We start from the raw sequence: 20,861 nt of genomic DNA, 5'->3' as shown, positions 1-20,861 counted from the left end.
AGGAATTAATGAAAATGTGAGTTTATGTATTAAGCTCTACACTCACATTTTGATAAATCCACCCTTTAGTTTTGTTTCATACATCTGTCATAATTAAAGTGACAGCGTCAGAACAAAAGTTCATTTATATAAACTACAAGTACATAGTAAATGTAGCAATAGTATGCCCATGCACTTGTGTTGATAAAGTGTACAGTGATCTGACGTGACTGCTTTTAGGCTAAATGTCCCACGGGGAGATAAATCTTCACTATCATGGGCGACTAATCTCCTTTAAATGCCATCCCACCGGCGATTTACATTCTAGATGGCATACGCATCGCTTCGGTCGCCTGAAGTTTCCTTGCAAAGCAACTCGGGTGACCGAAGCACTGAATATGCCATCCCATGGCGATTAACATTTTTTCTGGTGGGATGGCATATTAGTTGCCCATGGTAATGAAGATTTATCACGAGCGACTAATCTTAATGCCCATGGGCTATTTGTGTGGAGGCTTTAATATCTTAATACTCATTGAATACTCTTGAATGCCATTAAAAGCAAATACCAATTTGTATTTACCACTTGGTTAAAGTGCTCTTTCACCCTCCCAGAATCCTTGCCTTGCCACAAGCTGACACCCCCACTCCTATGACTGACATTGTATGGAGTACAAAATATCCATTGCAGAGCAATTTACACCCACGCTTCCAAAAAATAAGATCCACAACTGATGTTAAATAACCATACTGATTGGAAATTTATTCAAAACGATCTTTTCCTTTCCAAAAATTAAATAAAAAAAATTTCAGACAGATGAAAGAAACATAAAAGACTGTCCAGTACCATTAAAATATTTTAAATATTTTGTAAATGTACAAGAGTATACTATGTACAATATTAAAAAAAAATAGATTATGTTTGCTTTAAGATGGAGAACATGCAATAAATATGTACACTTTCCTTCCATGTGTTATGGCAAGTAAAACAGGCTTCAAATAAAACCTTCACATTTCTGTAGAGGAATGACGAGGAAGACCCCAGTGATTAACATTGTCCTTTAGTACCTTACAATTCATATACCCACACCCAGCAAATTAAATACCACACTTTCAGGTCCCTCATAGGCTCTAAATGTAGGTGCCATTCATAACCTGCTGGTGAACTCCATTCTCATCTATTGTCAGAGGGGCATGGAATTCCCGATTGGAAACATAAGGCTCCAGACCCTGAAACAAAAACATAGAAATGTTAGTAATAAGGGTCACTCCTGAATCCTGTAAAATATTTACAGAAGTGACGAACTTCACTAGAACATGTTTGGGGCAATCATAAAGGCAACTGGAAGTAGAAGGTAACAAAAGACTGGGACACAAAGTAGAGGACTGGCCACCCAACTTGCAGGTCACTTAGTATGGGTTTTGGGGATGACATTTATTTGCTGGAATATTAGCAGGATTACAGGTATAGGATCCATTATCTGGAAACCAGTTATCCATCTCCCATAGACTCCATTTTAATTAAATAATTAATGTTAAAAATATTTTTTCTCTGTAATAACAGTACTTTGAACTTGATCCCAACTAAGATAATTAAATCTATCAGAGGCAAACAATCTTATTGGGTTTAATTAATATTTTAATTATTTTTTAAGTAGACAAGGTATGGAGATCCAAATTATGTAAAGACCCCATATCCAGAAAACCCCAGGTCCCAAGCATTCTGGAAACCGGTCCCATACCTGTACATAAATGTTTTCCTCACTTTGACCTGATTATAAAAGGTAAGTGGGATTAATAAATATTCTACTTCTATGGAACAGTGACCAGATTAACTAAAGAACGGAGAATGTTCTGTTATGAAGAAGGACCCTGGCCAAATTTTGGACCGCAAAAGGGTCTGAAATCCAAAATGTCCGCCTGATAAACACTTTATTTAGTGAATGTCCACAAGGAGGAAGGGTCTATATCTCTAGCTAAGACAAAACATGGAAAACATAGTACAGAGGTAATAAACACTTTTCTTAGCGGACAGAGATTGTATTTATAAAGCTCTGGCTTTTCTCTTAAAGGATACAATATTTAAAAGTAGTAAAAGAGCATGATTTTCACGTAAATGCCACTCCCTGGAATCTGCAGTTTTATTGCAAGGAAATAAAGTTGGTATAATTTACAACCACACTTTTTTTTGCTGCTTTTTTCCCTATGCTAGAAGCTTATTACACAACAACAGACTGTTGCTCTGCCTCTACTGGTAAGGCCTATGGGGTAAAGCACATTGACCTCTGATCAGTAGTCGTAAGCATGTTTCCAGCCTAGTAGGAGTGTTTTGTTTGCCACTATTTTTTTGTGACTGCAATAAAGCTTTAAGAGTAAAAGGAAAACAATTTGCATTGTATCCCCAATACAGATTCGGATACTTTCAAATACTTTAACCTGATTACGCTGGGCAAGACCTTACCTCACCAGCATAGGAAACCAAGGGGGAAATTTCACACTGAATTGGCAAGTCACCAGCATCCTTCATACTGGGGAGGAAAAACAAAACAAAAAACAGTTACATCACACCAAGGCACAGGTCACAGCCGCTTTAGCTGTAAAACTATGATTAAGCTTTTTATGAGGAAAGGATTAAAAAAATTATACATTTTTAGGCAGAGTAAGAGTACAGCCAGGAAAAGAGAAAAGACCAGTCAAGAAACAGGTATAGGATCTGTTATCTGAAACCCATTATCCAAAAAACTCAAATACAGGATGGCCATTAATCAAATAATTTTCATTAAAAATTATTTCCTTTTTCTCTATAATAATAATTATAAAAAAAAAAAAAAAAAAAACAGTACCTTGTACTTGATCCCAACTAAGATACAATTAATCCTTATTGAAGGCAAAACAATCCTATTAGGTTAAATTAATGTTTAAATTATTTTTTAGCAGACAAGGTATAGAGATCCTAGTTATGGAAAGACCCCTTATCCAAAAAAACCCAGGTCCCAATCATTCTGGTCTTATACCTGTACTAGGCAAAGTCCCCTTATTAATGACTAATGATTTTCACTTTAGTAGTAAATGAATATGGCCTGAACTAACCATGTCTGATAAAAGTAAGAGACAGAGCTGCTATTGCTAGTATTCATCTAGATAATCCTTGTACAAATACTGTTAAAATTGAATCAATGGTGCCACTCTCTCAAAGTGCCTTTTGTCATGATCAGATCATTGGCCTATTTGATTAGCTTGAACGGGCCTACCACCTAGGTGACAAAACCAAGGAAAGATCTGCTTCTCTGCCCACCATGCATCAAACTTATAGTTTTGCATAATTTAGTCTCATCAGCAAAAATAGAAACAGTGCTTTCAATACCCCCCTCCAGGTATAAACAATAAACAAGTTAAAAAGCAAGGGACTCCACTAACATCGGTCCATGTAGAAAATGCTCCATTTACCACCACTCTCTGTAATCTATCCTTCAGCCAGTTCTCTATCCAATAACAAATACGTTTCAGGCCAATATTCCTCAATGATAAAATTGAGGATGTTGTGATGGCAGATTCTGTTAATGCCTTTAAGAGGCATTATGGTTTTGATGATTTCTTGAACAAGCATTGTATCCAAGGCTATTGTGATACAAAAATCTACAGTAAGTATTGATGTTGGTATATATTGTTTATGCACAGTATATAAAGGTCAAGGTTTGTGTGTGCTGGGGTACGCTTGGAGGGGTTGAACTTGATGGGCTTTTTCCAACCCAAGTTAACTATATAACCCCACCACAAATGATTAAGTCTTTTAGAGTTTGGCTTGCTTTACTGACCAATAATGAATAGCTAGGAATAGCACAGGGCTCTGCAGTGACCTAGTATATATACACACACACTGTACAGCAAATGGCTGAGGAGAGTTTTCCTTGGCAAAGGGTGAAATTTAACTAGACCTGTGTCTGCCAATGCTACATGGGAGCTTTTGGGTTTTGATTTATAATGTTTTCATTGCTGTGATCTTAAGCAAATAATTAGCCTTTATCAGATTATTCAAACTGCCAATGAAAGCAAATGTTTTTCTATGTATTACTCAATAGGGAACATTTTTCCATCATGTCACTACATAACCCACCCATGTTTTAGTAGGAACAAGTTGCAATCTTCATGGAAACAGTGGAAGCTGTAACTATGCTGTACCCAGTTCCATGGAACATTGTTATATGCTTTGCACTGGCAGCTTTTATATTTTATAGTTGAGCCTTGTGTGACATGCATTCAATCTTACAATTGTAATTGCTTGTACTAAATAACTGAATAAAGGACCTCTTTCCCCCAACAAGCAATCTATGCATATACTAAAATTCTACTGCATTACATGCAAATCCTACTGTGCTATGTTGTTTTTTAGTCACAAGAGACTAAATTTGGCTTATACTGACACTATTCCACAGTGTGCTTTCTAAATATCTTTCTAGGGCGTAACATATTACTCAAAAACTGGGCAAAATATTTTATAATTCATCACCATAACTGGAATGACCCTATGGTTCAGGGAACTGATCTAATGAAGGGGCACGTATGAAGAATAAATCTGTGAAAGCCAAGCAGCAGCTCAGGTATAGGCAGGTCTAACTGTGGTGGCAAATCACTAATAATTATTATTATTATTAGATGACTGAAACAGGGTTCTCAGTGGTGCAAAGCTATAGCAAATAAATAAAGTTTGTCGGGTGGCATCGGTTATAACCCTTACTACAGACAATGCAGGAAACATGTACAATGGATATATACATCTAGCATATTTCTGGACAAAGAAATGGCACATTATATAGACAAAGTAAAATTAAGAAAAGGATTTAAGAAAGGTTTTAGAGAGAAAATATCCTTTTGGGGGCCACTGACAGATTTTCAGCCTGAGAAGAAAAGTAAGTTAATAAGAAGACATGCAATGCTGGACAAATGGCCAAAAAAGTTTAGAAAAGCAAGATGTTTTATTCCCCTCCACCATCAGGAGCAGACAGTAAGACAGACCCTGTACCAATCAATTACTTTTTCTCAGCATGGTCCTGCGCTGCTCCACACACTCCATTGCTCTGGCTGTTTTGAAAATAAAGGTGATAAAGAATGAGGTGAATTTTTCCATCCTTCTAAAACTGAATCATATGAGGACAATAGAATATGGTGCATTTCAATTTGTGGCACCTTCTCTGGTGTATTCCAGTTCTAGAGTGATATTTGCTTATACTATTCTCATAGAGTATGATGGAAAGGAATAAGTTACAAGTAAAATAACCCGTGGGCCACAGACGTACCAGACTCTAAAAGGCAAATTGTACAAAAAGGGGGACATTATCAAGACAAATACACAGAAATGCCAGTGGAAATGGGTTAGATGTCACACAGGTATAGTGTTACTCTTAAGATGCAGATACACGTGATAACCCCTTTCACAAACCATAACAGCAGTGATTATTTAGCTTTTGCCAAATAGAATGCTCAGCCTCAGTATCTCAGAATCTTAGGTTTTAAACTAAAACGCTTATAACAGCGTCAGGATATACTGCACAGTGGTCTTGTAGAGTCATTACTTGCAAAATATTTGTATTAAAACCTTCACTGCATTTTAATTAAGAAGAACAACTTGTTAATCTGAGAGATGTTGGATAAGATCATTGGGTACAGAGCACAATAGAGGAACCTTCTCTAATAAGAGTATGGCAAGCCTCTAACTGCACATTTAGGTGGAGGAACAAAAAGGGTGAAGTTAAAATCTTAGCATATCATTTTATATTACAGTTGTTGAAAGGAGATAACTTGGGGCGCACAGAATGGTTAAGTGAGGTACATGAAGCTGAAAATAGGACTGACTGAGATGGTGAAAGGTTTTAATGAAATATATTGCAACTTTTCCTTCCTATCTCCATATTCACAATCAGCAGGGCAGTGTTAAGGTGGCTATACACCGGCAGATTTCAGCTGCTGATACGGGTTCCTTAAGACCGACTTGGCAGCTTATCCGCCCAGTATGGGGCCCTTTCACAGGCCTCCCTGACAGATACTTGCCCAGATGTCCATCGGACAAACTTGATTTTTTGTCGGATCGGGGATTTGCAGGTTGCCAAATGACTCTTTGCCTCTACATTGCAGGAATCCTGTTTTCCTGCCATCTAGTGGCTATAAGTTATGCACAGAAAATACAACTAAGTTCCGCACTAAGTGCTTCATATCCATATCACTAGAATGATTATATGCTATGTTGCCCTTTGTCTGCCCTTGACTCTTCTTCAGGATACCAGTTACTTACAGAGGAATGGCTGGAATCCTTGTTCCATTTTCATCCACAAAGTGTCCCCCAGCATTGAGCACCCAGCAGTGATGTAGGGACATAAGGGAATGGCGGGCTGTTGTTGGGTTGTCCTTTCCATTCTGGCTGTCTGCATTTTTCAGAGGTGAAAATTCCTCCTCTCGCAATACCTCAAAAACCACAAATTTTCTAAACGCAGGAAAAAGTGGGTGTCATATTACTGAAATGGTAGAAAAGTAAAGAAAAAAAAAAAAAATTTGTACTAAACACTTACTTGGCAAACTGAAAAATATCAAAGACGAATTTCTCCATTTTTATCCCATTTGGTTTTTCTGGATGAGTACGCACACCATGTGCATCCACATATGGGATTTTTTTCAGCGCTACATGATGCTGCAGTTGAGGTTCATGGACCCTAAAAGGAAATTATAAAGAAAGCAAAACATTAGAAAATAAAACTATCACTTCACCACAGAACAGATGGGAGGCCTTCCATAAAGATGGCTATACAATTAAAGAACTTGTTTGGCAAAGTCACCAAACAAGCGGATCTTTTCCCAATATGGGCAATATCCCACTGATTCAATCATTTGGCCTGAGGGATCACAGCAATGGGAATGCAGGTTATCAAGACATGGACCACACCAACATTCTGAAGCAGCCCTCGCCTGACACGATTTTTATACCTGCCTAATTAACATATGGGCAATTTTCTCCAGATATTGGTATTGCAGGTCCACTGTAGGGTCCCATACATCAGCCAATAAGCTTATTGCCCCATGTATGACAACTTTAATACTTGACAAAACCCCCTATGGCTGCAGCAAGAATGCACCTACATACAAAGTATCATATGAGAAACTCATACTCTGCAGGGGAAAGGCTGTATCGGTATTCCAGATAAGGGGTCTTTCCGTAATTTGGATCTCCATACCTTAAAGAGATACCGACACCAGAAATGAAACCTTTTTTACATCTGTCATAACATTGTCTTTGCATGCTATTAATAATTTTGCCATAAAAGTATTTGTCAAAGCTTTTACATTCCCTATCTGATCCCCCATGTTCCTCTATGAGGGGGCGGCCATATTTGTCCAGCAGGGGGCCATTAGCATTAGAAGCTATAACTGACAGGCTGAGAAGGGACAGTCAGGTTGGCAAAACAGTCAGGTTTTGGGATTTCAAGTAACAATTACTTACAAAAGCAAACCTATCAGCAAAAAATGATCAACACGACCTATAGGCAACTTTTTATGTAGATTCATATTTTAAAAAGTTGTTTTTTCGTGTCAGTATCACTTTAAGTCTACTAAAAAAAAATCAAAAAACATTAAACCCCATAGGATTGTTTTGCATCCAATAAGCATTAATTATATCTTCGTTGGGATCAATTACAAGGTACTGTTTTATTATTACAGAGAAAAAGGAAATCAGTTTCAGAATTCTATATTATTTGATTAAAATGGAGTCTATAGGAGACAGGTTTTCCGTAATTCTGAGTTTTCTGGATAATGGGTTTCCAGATAAAGGATCCCATACCTGTACTATATGTTTCTCTACAGAAAAGTATGCATGAAACAATGCAACACTTCTTAACCAAACTTTAAAATATTCCCCAACACAACTCTCAACTAGGCATTCTTACTTGACAACCAACTCTTGGTTGCCGTTAACTCTTAACCAAAAGAGACAGTCAAAATCCTTTAGAACACATATGCTAAACCAAGAGTACTTACTCCACAACCTCCTGAAGAAACCGTCGTGTGAAAAAGTGGTTGGCAATATTTCCTGCATTGTACATTAGACGTCCATCTGCACTGCGAGCCTGTGCAGTTGCCAGTGTGATCTCACTGTACTCAACCACTTGGTATACACCATCCACACGGCACACAACACCCACTGGTTCTGTTGGATTCATCTTCTCCACTACCTACAGAAAGAAACATAGCCAAAAGAGTTAAGCCAGCCATACATTCCTGGATGCAGTCAGACAGTTTGGCAGGGGATGCATGGTATCTTGGGGAAAAGAGTGCTATTACTGTCTTAATCTTAAATCTGAACAATAGCATTTGGCCACTCACATAAAGTAATATTGTAAGATTTTGCTGTGTTTTTTAGTTAAAACAAAGTGTGGCTTGTGTATGGTTGATTTTAGCTGCCTTTCTTTTACCTAAAATTTTTAATAATGGAAAATTCAATGTCATTTGTGCCCAAAATAAAACAAATATCAAGTAACAACGATGCTTACTATTCATTAGGTTTTGCTTTGGGGGTAGCAAAAATACTAAAAGTCACTATCTTGTTTTTAAAAGACAGAAATGGGAATGCACCATGAGCAGGAAATAGCAACCTGCACCAGCAGCAATGATTTCTAGTTTGCTAAAGTCCTCAGGGGAAATTCCCTTAATGCTTGAAAAACCTGTGTAAACCAGGAAAAGGGATAAAAGGAAGTGCATGTACAGCTCTCCCTCTATAGCCCCACCCTTTTTTACTGCCATGTAAAAGTGGCCATACACATTAAGATTCACTCGTTTGGTGAGGGCTTGAATTAGCAGCTTAAATCTGCCCATTTATGGCTATATTTAGTCTTGTGGCAAAGCTGCAATTTCACTAATGTCACCCTCTTTATACCACCACCCTCCTTATGGCAAGGGCACATGGGGTGGATTGTCAGCCTGCAGATAAGCGCAGGCTGACAATCTGCCCCTACACTTAGCACCTTCCAGAAGCACTGAATCCACCCAGGTACAGGCACATGCAGCCAATATCTGCTAACAAATGGCAAGTCTCATGTTTGTTGTCAGATATTGGCTGCATGTGCCTGCACCCGGGCGGATTCAGTATTTCTGGGTGCAGGCACATAAGGGCCCTTACCCTTATAAGGATAGTAGTTTTCCCCTGAGTTCAAGTCCTTGGACAATTGATGGCTTTGCTTTTACATCTTATCCTGCTTCTCAAAACAGCAGTTCTATAAATAATCATGGTAAAGATTAATGGTAAATCTATAGTGCTGAGTCAGTGTAACAATTAACCTCTATCTGAATAACACTGGTCTTATCTATATTTACTGAAGCACGCAGGAGCTGAGAGACTAAGAACTTACATTATACTATACATAATAGTAACTGAAATCTTTTGAACACATTTGAAAACTTTTTACATTTTAATATTTGGGAGTAGGTCAAGGATCTTTTTATGGGAAATTCCTGTTTTAAACAATCCAATGAGACATACAAATGTTAATTGCTTTTAATGTTAATCTTTTTACCTTGGCCCCACAGTCTGCCTTCTTCTTCACACAAAACCCAATGAAAACAGGATCTGCCACTTTAACCAAGATGTTGTCTACACAATATACATGTATATATTCCACTCCTCTCTGTTCCATGTCGTTCAGCACACCATGTGCACCAAGTGCTCTGTATAGCCCACCATTTCCATCTGCACATAAAAGAGCCTGCTGGTTATTATGGAGTAGCAGACAGATAACTGAAGCAATGCTTGGAATAACAAATGTTGGGACACCATTAAAAAAAGTGTTAATAACCTGGGGCCATGGAGAGCTTGTCCTGCTCTTCTAAAAAGATCTTGCCATCAAAGCTCATGGCTGGCAACATGCCTTGCTGAAAGAGAATCACATGCTCTTCATTAAGCCCAAAATAGCTGTGTTTCTGGAAGAATTCCCGAGTAGACTCCATAGTGCGCCCACTGGTCATGATGTACCTGCAAGGAAACAATGAATTTATTTTAAAAAAAGAATGCTGCCAACAAAATGAACAAACTAAAGAAAATAGTATAATATACCATCTGCTTCAAATTAGTAAAAGCAGATGTGCTGGGTCAATTAAGATATATCAATATCCAACTATTATGCTTTTACTGAAGGAGGTAAAAACTACCAATTGTCTCACCAGGGAATGGTGCATTCTAGTCCATGCTGCTCTTTTGCCAACCTCTGTAGTTTTAGAATGCGCTCAGCTTGTATCTGGTAAAGGCTTTTATGAGAGGACAAACCAACATCATACATTCCTTTAGGATAGGACACCCCCAATCTTGTTCCTTGACCCCCAGCTAGCAGTAGTACAGCTACTTTACCACGAGAGATTTCCATGAAACCTGAAAGAAACAAAACAGCCATACATTACTTTTCCTGGTTCATCAGGTTGATCTTACAAAATTAGATACTTTATCCCCTAACAGATGGGTGTTTTGACAGGCGTTTATATATACTTGGTGCACTTTGGAAACCCATGACCTAATTTGTGTGTTTTTATTAGGAGCTTTGTGTTACATTATTCAATAAAGACTTTTCTGGAATTGATTTAGCCTTGTGCTGGGTGTAGCTCAAATTCAGTGGACTCTTCTCTTTTTTCCATGTTACATAATTTATTACCCCTGGGAAGCTCCCACCCTATTGGGGCTAAAGTGGCACAAGGCTTGAAATATTTTGAGTGTATCGGGGTTGGGGCGACCTTTTTGTAGGTTTTTTTTTTTTGTCCTAAGGTAATTGAGCAAATTTTGGCACCAAAATGAACAGGGACAAGGAAAAGCCAGCATACGCATCGCATGGTTTTTCCGAAGTTGTCTCCTGCAAGAAATGTTTTGTGACTTCGGAAAACTAGGAAATGCCTATGCCTTCCCACCAGCAATTCACTTTATTGCCAGTGGGAAAGAATTTTGGGGAGATTAGTTGTCCACAGTAGAGATTAACTGCAGACGACTACTAATCTCCCTGTGAGCTAGGGAGGAGACACACGGGGCGATTAATCACAGCAACTTTTTAAAAAGTTGGTCATGGCGACTAATTGCAGTGACTTTCCCGCCATAGCGTATTATAAAAGCCACTGCGACTTAATCACGATGTGTTTTCGCTGCGCAAAAAAGTTGTAACTACTAATCACAACATGTGTCTTCTCCCTAAAGGGATATTTGTAGAAGGTAGGCTGAAAAAAAAAATCCACAGGAGGAAGAAAGACACATAAGCTTTCAATTAGCCTGGAGACTGTCTGGAACTCATAATTAAGCAAATGTAAATCTGGACAAGGAATTCTATTCACAAAACTGGGTTGGTGACAGACAAACAGAGTTAACAATGCAGTGCAAACAGACCTAGATCCAGGCCAATAGATTCTTATCAAAGAACCAATAAAAATGATTTTCTGTAAGCAGAAGAGAATATTTATTTTATCATTAACACTTGATAGATTGGAGAGTACAACCCCCCCACCCCCCTTTCCCTTTCCTCACAGTTTTGTTACCAAGATGTCTAAACAATAATTGGAGACAGCATCAAATCTTATTCTGTAGGAGTGGAGTTTAACACTGAAGGCAACCAAATTAGATTCAGTCATTGTGCAAAAAGAGGGCGCATTTAAACCATGTTGAGAGATCATCACTATTTGTATTCCAAGTTGTCACTGAAGAGCCCTTTGACCTTTAGAAACACAGATTCCATACCTTTATGTTAAAAATGTTAGCACCCCCCCCAGTAATCACTTAACCGAAACCCCCGGCCAGTGCTCCTGTTATAAGAAAACTGCTCCGGCGAGCGTTCCTCCTTCGGTTTTCATGCATGCACAGTAGAGTGAAGAGCCAAACCTTAACAAAAAAGCTGGCTTTTTCGCTCAACTGCGCATGAACGGGCCTGGGATCGCTGCTAAAGGAGAAGGAAGGAAGAGAATTGCTCGCCAGCACAATGGTGGCTTGTACCTCTTGTCTGCCTACCCCTGCTTCGGGCCCAAGGTGAGGGTAACAGCTGGAGGTGCCCTGGAGTATACCGAGATGCTGGTTCATCTCCGAGTAACATCTCTTTTTTGCAAGCAGAGTGGGTTGTCAGCAAGTGAAGTCACAACATAGGGAACTTACCATGGGCACGCTGTTGGCCAGGCCAAGTGCCACAATCAGCAACATGACTCCTTTGTTAGTGTATCTTAAAAAATACTCATAGGTAAACAGTATCAATCAAACATATTATTAAAATACAGATAAGTCTGCTTGCCCATGTTTATAACATATAACCTACATCTCAAAGGAATTACTGCAGTAGTATTTAAAACAGGCACTGCTCTATACAAGTCAATGTATGGTTTCACTTTACTGCAGTGTTGGATTTACTCCTTCTAGAAGATATTTCAAGGTGCTAATCCCATTCAGTTATCACCTCTTCCTCTATAATCTGTTAAATGTACTTGAGTCACTTTTGAATGATCAGTAAATATTTATGTCATAGTCTTTGTTGACATAGGGATAATCTTATATGCACCTTTGTCCTAACCAGTCCCTACCTTTTGAAAAAACAATTGTGCGTGGCTTCAATTTTGAATACCATAGGCCAGTGCTGGCTAACTTTTTTTTAAGCCGCACCCACTTCAAACTACACCCATGTTATCACAATAGCTTTTAAGACCATCCCCACATTAATGGTGGCAACACAGCAAAAACCCAATGGTTGGTGCTCACTGAAGGGATATCATCTTTCATTCATATGTGAAAGAATTATACTATCTCATATTAAGACATACACTTAAATCCATTTACCTCCTCCTCTGTGGATAGCACAACAACTCCCAGCATATAATTACACACCTTAGGGACCATATAATGACTATTTCCAAATGCTAACAAACCCCTGCCAGGTTCACCTCCCACAGGCAGCATAGGGCAGGCAGAGTATGGCACAAACAGGCAACATAAGGAAAGGCTTAGTATGGCACACACGGGCAGCATAGGGAAGGCAGAGTAAGGCACACACAGGCAGCATAAGGAAAGGCAGAGTATGGCGCACACAGACAGCATAGGGGAGGCAGAGTACTGCCTGCCCTACCCTGCCTGTGTGTTCCATACTCTGCCTGCCCTATGTTGCCTGTGTGTGCCATACTATGCCTGCCCTACCCTGCCTATGTGTGCCATACTATGCCTGCCCAATGGCACACACACAGGCAGCATACAGTGACACAATGCTGGATGTGTCAGAGGGAATGTCTGAGGTGTGAATAGGTGAGCAATGTGGGTGATTACAGCCTGAACCGGAGGTGTCAACAATGCAGGGGGGGGGTAAACAATGCAGGGGGGGGTAAACAATGCAGGGGGGGGGTAAACAATGCAGGGGGGGGTAAACAATGCAGGGGGGGGTAAACAATGCAGGGGGGGTAAACAATGCAGGGGGGGGGTAAACAATGCAGGGGGGTAAACAATGCGTTAATCTCAGTACTGATACCATTTAAAGCTTACACAAAGGTAAGCCATCAAAGCAGCCAGACAGGTGGGGGGCCACACAGAGGGGGGCCGCATGCCAGTTGGACAGCACTGCCAAAGGCTACCTAAAGCTAGCCACACATACCCAGATCCACTTAGGTGAGCACACATGACCAAATGGCCCACAAAACAATAATTTGGAGTGTTACACAGAAGTGGGGAGCATCACATATGGTGAATGTGGTCACAAAAATTGTTTGTAATTTAACAAGATGCCATTATACAAAAGGGCTGAGGTCAAGTCAGTGTACTGAAGTGAAGTCAATACAAGTTCTTATAAAGGGCCTTGCTCTGTATTCTCTATTATATCACACGTTTGGTAGCTTTTGTCACAACATAATACTTTTTAGGACACTCAGAAAAGATAAATGGTTTGCAGAGTTGTACAAGCCAGGGATTTTTAGCCATAAACGGGTAGTTTACCTTTAAGCTAACTTTTTGTATGTTATAGAATGCCCAATTATTAAAAACCTTTTAATTGGTCCTCTTTATTTTATTTTTTTATAGTTTTTAATTATTTGTTGCCTTCTATCTAAATTTTAAACTTTCAAACAGGAGACAAATGGGAGTTACCCGCCCCAGCAGCCAAGAGACCTATTCTCTAGTATCTCATTCAAACCACTGCCTGGTTGCCAGGATGAGTTATATCCTAGCAACCAGATACATGTTGGAAAACTGAAGAGCTGAACAAGGAACGAAATAATTCAAAAACAACAAAGACAATTGCAAATTGGCTCAGAATATTACTCTGTAACTGCACCAGGTGAGCTCCTGTTTTTCCCATCAGCTTTTTGTCTGACTTAATATCCTTAATATATTTAGTGTTGCCATTTACCTTGTGCCTCCCATTCCCGCAGATGTTCCTTGTCCCGTGTCACGCTGCCAAGAACCTCCCGAGGCACGGCCTCCATTCTACTATCTACTTTCTCTTGGGAAGATGAGACCGAAAATGCTGCCATTGCTCGTTTGAAGAAGTCATTTAGCTCCAGGAAGTCTAAACCACTAAGCTCCTCTAAGAGACTGCTGCGCTGCTCCGAGGATAGGCTATCCCAGAACTGTAATACATGGCTCTGCCCTGCTTTAGAAAGGCACTGACGAACGGCCTCCACATCCATACTGCACGGCATATTCACCCACTAAAGCCGGACACACTGACACGCCCACTGCCTTCTTGGCTCAATTATATAGAGTCAGTTCTTGGCAACGCCCATAAACAGCGACACCGGGCGGGTTGTCATGGCACCAGCCTCATGCTGGGTAACCATTTTGGGATTGGCACTTTCGGATCGGCCCACAAGACGTACAATTAGCTGTGGTGATGGGCTTGGACGTAGTTCAGCCCTGGTATTGGACAGCTGCGTATGACGTCATTTGGTCGCTTCCTATAGTGAGTTGTCAATAGAGCCCGCCCTTTTTTCCTGTGCTGCGTGGCATTTGTGACGCTAAAGGAATAGATGTATGGGCGGCTACTTGCCGTCTGGTTTAGATTAGCGAGAGATGATGAGAAGTGTTTCTTAGGCAATGCTGTACAGCAGTAACGGCATGTAACTGTAGTGAAGCAGCCAGTGTCTTTATATTGTGGACAAAATGACATTAAAACACAAATAAGAAACCGCTTCCCGTTGAGTTGATGACTACATTGGCAATAATGGCATTGCAAGAGAATCTGGAGCTGCCAATTTTATGTGTTTGCGTTTCACTTACTGAGGAAGTCTGCTTGTGCCGCACAATTACTAAGTATGAAGGGGAAACAAACCTTCTAAATAAAGATAATACATTTGAAAACAGAATCAAGCAAATCTGAAAAGTTACTGTCATGCTCCTTTAATGAGCCATTCCCACTGCATAGAAGACACAGGCGCTTGTGCCTGCTTGACAGAGTTCTGATGCACGGAGGGGAGGGGCCAGGGAGCTGCGATGGGAGGAGTCTATGAGTCACAGGGAGGGAGCAGGGGTTTGAGGAGTGCCTGTATGTGAGGCATGAAGAGGGGTGAAGTTAGAGCTGGGTTGAAGGGGGTCTGTCACATGTGGAGAGAAGTCTGTCTTTTGTCTGGGGGGGAGGGGACTGTGTAATGGAGAGAAGAGAACTGCATGGGGGTGCTGGTGAATGGTGTTATTCAGAGGGAAAAGTCAGTCACTTTTGGGGTGGGTTTGTGGTGGTTGCTGGCTTGTCATGGGGTTATGTATGCAGAAAGAGTTGTATATTTGTATGTATAAAAAAAGTTTCAAAGGAAATGCAAAGTAAAAAGATATTAGATTTGTGATATATTGAATCTATTTACCTATGTGTTAAATAGTAATGCACGCAAGACAGCAGCCAATGAAAGGTAGAAATCAAGCAATTATCACTGAACCCAATGCCCAATGAATTACCAGGGAGGGAAGTATCAATGTCCAATAGGAAACAAAAGGGCAAAGCCTGGATGTGATGATGTAAGTGTAGGGATCCCCAGATTTGGCCCCCTTAGGTGGGTTCCCATTTAGACAGGCACTAGAGGGTGGCCTCATGGGATATGGACTCCCATTTTCAGCAGGTCTTAGTCCTGGGACTGCCTCTTGCTAAGAGGTGATCAACAGACTTGTGTTCTAGTCAGGAGGGTATGGTTATAGGTCGCTCTAGGAGTGACAGACAGGATAGTAAGAACGGACAGATGTAGCCCAACCAGGAGCGAGAGGGGTTAAGACCCCCCAGCACTCATGGCTGGAGTTCAGGGCATGTAGTGGCTAGTTAGATGACCAGACCGGGAGATTCCTAATCAAGAGTACTTAGGCGTGAGTACCGGGGTGAGTCCTTGTGGAGGGTCCCCCTAGCGTGAGTACCGGGGAGAGCCCTAAGAGAGGGTCTTCTGGCGAGAGCACCGGGGGGAGCTCTAGATAGGATCACTTGGCGGGAGTATCGGGGTAGCCTGACAGAGGTTCTCTAAGAGTGTAGGTAAAGGAGAGGTATCACTGTAACTGTTCATGCACTGTACCCTGGAAGTCCTGCCTGCACTTAATAAAGCAAGTTCATCTAGTTCATCATCATAACCGGTGTCTTGGCTGTTCATATACAGAGGATCCTCAACTGCCTGGTAAGCAGCTACCCCAAGGGAGGGTAAGGTACTGGGAGTTGCAGGGAGTCCCTGTCCAAGGAGGACATTACAGAGTTTCCCAGGGAGGGTAGTTATAGTTCCACCTATACCTACCCTGGGTGGAGGCACGCCATTCAACAAAGTATACCTGTTCCCCCATAGTAAGCGGGGGCTCAGGGCTCATGTAGCGCCAACAGCATCAGCAGTAGCAGCACTGCCAACTAAAGTGGGCTACATAAGTATACAGGAAGTTCTGTGTGTCCAGTTCAAAATAGGCCTCTCTCATCCCTTCAGAAACCTGATCAGAGAGACAGGTGAAGGACTGACTTATAAGGTATAAAAATTAGCTTTTACAATGCACCTTTTGGTTTTTTTTTTTTTTTATAAAGATAAACAGGTTTTTTAACACATGGGGAGCATTGTTAATGGTTTTATAGGATTTGCACATTAAAAGTGAACAATCTCTTTATATCTGCCAAAAATCATTTAAACATTAAATAAACCCAATAGGCTTGTTTTTCCACTAACATGGATTGATGCAGCTTTGTCAGGATCAAGTACAAAGTACAGGAATGGGACCTGTTATCCAGAATGCTCGGGACCTGTGGTTTTCCGGATAAGGGATCTTTCTGTAATTTGGATCCCCATACCCTAAGTCTGCTAAAAATAATTTAAATATTGAATAAACCCAATAGGATTGTTTTGCCTCCAATGAGGATTAATTATATCTTAGTTGGGCTCAAGTACAAGGTACTGTTTTATTATTACAGAGAAAAAGGAAGTAATTTTTAAAACTTAGAATTATTTGCTTATAATGGAGTCTATGGGAGATGGCCTTTCCGTAATTCGGAACTTTCTGGATAATGGGTTTCCGGATAAGGGACCCCATACCTTTACTGTTTTATTATTACAGAGAAAAGGGAAATCATTTAAAAAAAATTGGAATTATTTGCTTAAAATGGAGTCTATGGGAGATGGCGTTTCCATTTCTCAGAGCTTTCTGGATAATGTTTTTTTTTACCTGTATTATTATATTCCCAGTGTGGAAATACCCGCTAGATGTCTTAAGAAAAAAAAGTTTTGAAAAGTATAAAGGGAGCTTAGAGGATAAAAAAAAATACAAAATATATCTGACAAATATTTATTGCTGCATAATAAACTGTCACTGTATATTAATATTATTGCATATTTATATACAAAGGTATATACTGAGTAATTAAGTCTAATTGGTTTGTTATAAAGAGAGGACACACCCCATTACTGAAATGTCAAGAATATCTTGAGTTTAGCTTTTTTTTACTTAATGACCAAAGCTTTAGGTACAGGATCAGGCTTATTCCTCAGGGTCAGAGTAGGAAAGGAAGAACCCCTTGCAGTGCTGGCATGTCTATCCAACAGCTCTTCAGCTGAACTGAGAAACCCAGCACTGAGCACTGCACTGAGAATGTGACTACACACCAATGTTCCTACTAAAAAAATACTTTTGTTGGTTCAAGAATATAATTTTAAACGCTTGATTATTTGCAATGTAAACAGTATAATTTAGAAATAAAAAGTACACCATAAAAATCATGAAAGAATTCCTTTAAGATGTATATGTAAATAGTCAGGCAATGTGCAGGTTCAGTCAGCAGGCGGTGCCAAGCCCCCATGTGGTATCAATATAAAGGAGTGTTTTAGGAGGGCACATCCTCTTTTGGCCTAGAAACACCTTGAAGCAGGGTCAAGACCGTTGTGGCCAGACCTACTGGGAAGACAAGCTAGTGGTTAGTAATGAAACGTGGTAGTTAGGCTAGTGAGAAAGGACAGCCTGTTGTCCCGACGTGGAGTAAATATTTAGGGGTAATATTTTGCCCCTGAGGCAACTGTACGCCAGATATGGAATTTAGTCATTTAGATATAGGTTAGAGAAGAACCTATGGGTACAGCTTGAACAATGTTAGGAGATTGAGGTCCTGGAGGCTTTGGTAAGAAGCGGTGAAAGAGAATCTGCAGAAGCATTGTGCATTGTGTTATAAGAAATTGCTCATCTTGGGTGCCATTATTTGTGTTATATACATATGTGTTTGCGCCTTTATACATATTTATGTGTTATACACACTGTATGGGGGAGTTCTACTGATTACTAAAAATCAGTTGTCCAAATCACAACCAAAGCCAAATCTCCATATCAAAGGGTTTTTCTGTGGATGGTGGTGGGACAGTGCGTCTGCTACAGGAGCCATAACAACTCATTACTGTATGCAAGAAGCCTTCTCAACAGTTACTGAACAAAGGCTAGGTGTGGTTTTTATCAACCCCATCTGATCAGTTGGTATGTGGGGCAGTGAAAAGTTGTATAAATGTGGACTGGACAGTAGTCAAGGAGCAGCACCTGGGGGAGCACCCGGGGGAGCACCCAGGGAGAGCACCTGGGGAAGGACCCAGGGAGAGCACGTGGGGGAGCACCCGGGGAAAGCACCTGGGGGAGCACCCGGGGAGAGCACCTGTGGGGAGCCCCCGGGGGGAGCACCCGGGGAAAGCATATGGGGGAGCACCCGGGGAAAGCACCTGGGGGGAGCCCCTGGGGGCAGCACCTGGGGGAGCACCCGGGGAGAGCACCTGGGGAAGGACCCGGGGAGAGCATCTGGGAACTGCATCGGAAGTGACCGGGGAGCATGTGAAGGCTGTAGACCAGAGGGAAGCCATGATCAGCTGGCCAGAGAAAAGGAACCAGACCACCATGTTCTGTGTTTTTCAGTAGCTATAATGATGTAGACTTTGTTATTAATCTGTAAATGTAAATAATGTAAATATATTGTTTTTGTTTTAAATAATCCTTTAATTGTAACTATCGACTGATTTGCTATTCAATATATTCATTTTAATATACACATATTGGTCTGGATTATTTGTAGCTATCATCCTTGAGTCGGAACCAGCACCCTGTTCTGTAACCTGCCTCCCTGCAAGATGCTGTTTAATAAAGTGTACCTGGTTCATTGCATTCCTGTGCATCATGGCTGCTTCTTCAAGTAAAGGCTGTTCATACACTTGGGTGTCTGTCAGCCAAAGGTAGCCCTGTCACAAACCGTATAACAGTTTAAATAGAGTTGATAAAGAATATGTACTTTATATATGTAGTGCCTTCCCCCCCCTTAAGGGGCCTTAGAGCTGAGGCAATTGCCCTCTCTGCCCCACATAAATACAACAAGCACCCACACAGACACTTAACCACATACACTCTCCAAAGTTGTTCAGTTAGAGTGCAGGGATTGAACAAGTAAAAGCTGCATTTGTGATAATCTGCTCCAGTTGAGTGAACCACATAGTCAGTTCCCTCTTAAAGGAAAAGTAACACCAACATTTTTTAAGTAAAAAATCTATTCTACCCTGCCCCAATAATGGCCCTATCCTGCAAACCACTTAGTATTTTGAATGCTTTATTAGAAAGTACCTGATTAAACTGGGCTTCCGGTCATTTGAAGTAAGGTGATACGGCGAAGGAAGGAGCAGCATCCACTATGCGAGGATTGATTGATCGAGCCTAGCCTGACTCCTTCATTTACAGAAGGAAGGCTAGGTTGATCAATCGATCAGGCATAGTGTGCCTGCATTATTTATCTGGAACACCAAGGGCATAAAATCTAGATCTGCAATAATCTCTCTCCTGTAACACAATAAACAGAGGGAACTGCAATCAGTAACCCAAGTTTCCCTTGGTGACAAAAGGGAATTGCCAATTGCCACCCCAAAGACACCAGTCTACAGCCTCTAGGTATACACCGAATCCAGGATTCGGTTCAGGATTTGGCCAAGATTCAGATTCGGCCAAATCCACGCTCCTGGCTGAACCAAATGTGAATGTACTTAGAGCTCATGTACTTAGTGCTATTACTGGTACAAGCTTAAGGCAAAATTGTTTACTAATCCAATCATGGATCTGTCTAAGACAGTGTTTTTCAACCTTTTTTGGGCAAAGGCACACTTGTTTCATGAAAAAAATCACGAGGCACACCACCATTAGAAAATGTTAAAAAATTTAACTCTGTGCCCAGCAGCAGTGCCCCCCTAGTACATTGGTGCCCAGCAGCAGTGCCCCCCTAGTACATTGGTGCCAAGAGCAGTGCCCCCTTAGTACATTGGTGCCCAGCAGCAGTGCCCCCCTAGTACATTGGTGCCAAGAGCAGTGCCCCCCTAGTACACTGGTGCCCAGCAGCAGTGCCCCCCTAGTTCATTGGTGCCAAGAGCAGTGCCCCCCTAGTACATTGGTGCCCAGCAGCAGTGCCCCC

The 20,861-nt window shown here is 40.9% G+C and overlaps 1 protein-coding gene across 2 annotated transcripts; it reads right to left on the bottom strand.

The window, feature by feature from the left end:
* Positions 1-713: 713 nt before the first annotated feature.
* On the bottom strand, positions 714-15,331 carry uap1 (UDP-N-acetylglucosamine pyrophosphorylase 1). 2 transcript variants are annotated; one of them, NM_001011142.1, is made up of 10 exons: positions 14,355-14,665; positions 10,177-10,381; positions 9,813-9,988; positions 9,534-9,706; positions 8,002-8,195; positions 6,540-6,680; positions 6,266-6,454; positions 5,011-5,058; positions 2,441-2,507; positions 717-1,209 (listed from the first exon to the last, which is right to left on the bottom strand). In NM_001011142.1, exons 1-10 carry the CDS (start codon positions 14,632-14,634, stop codon positions 1,111-1,113), a joined length of 1,572 nt encoding a protein of 523 aa, NP_001011142.1. In that variant the 5' UTR covers positions 14,635-14,665; the 3' UTR covers positions 717-1,110. The 2 variants fall into 2 exon arrangements, with proteins under 2 accessions (XP_012816442.1, NP_001011142.1); XM_012960988.2 differs by lacking the exon at positions 5,011-5,058 and having other exon boundaries at positions 714-1,209; positions 14,355-15,331.
* Between the last annotated feature and the right edge of the window lie 5,530 nt (positions 15,332-20,861).

This window comes from Xenopus tropicalis, chromosome 4 (assembly GCF_000004195.4).
Source record: "Xenopus tropicalis strain Nigerian chromosome 4, UCB_Xtro_10.0, whole genome shotgun sequence".
Classification (NCBI taxonomy): Eukaryota; Metazoa; Chordata; class Amphibia; order Anura; family Pipidae; genus Xenopus; species Xenopus tropicalis.
This window is presented reverse-complemented; position numbering and strand designations above follow the sequence as displayed.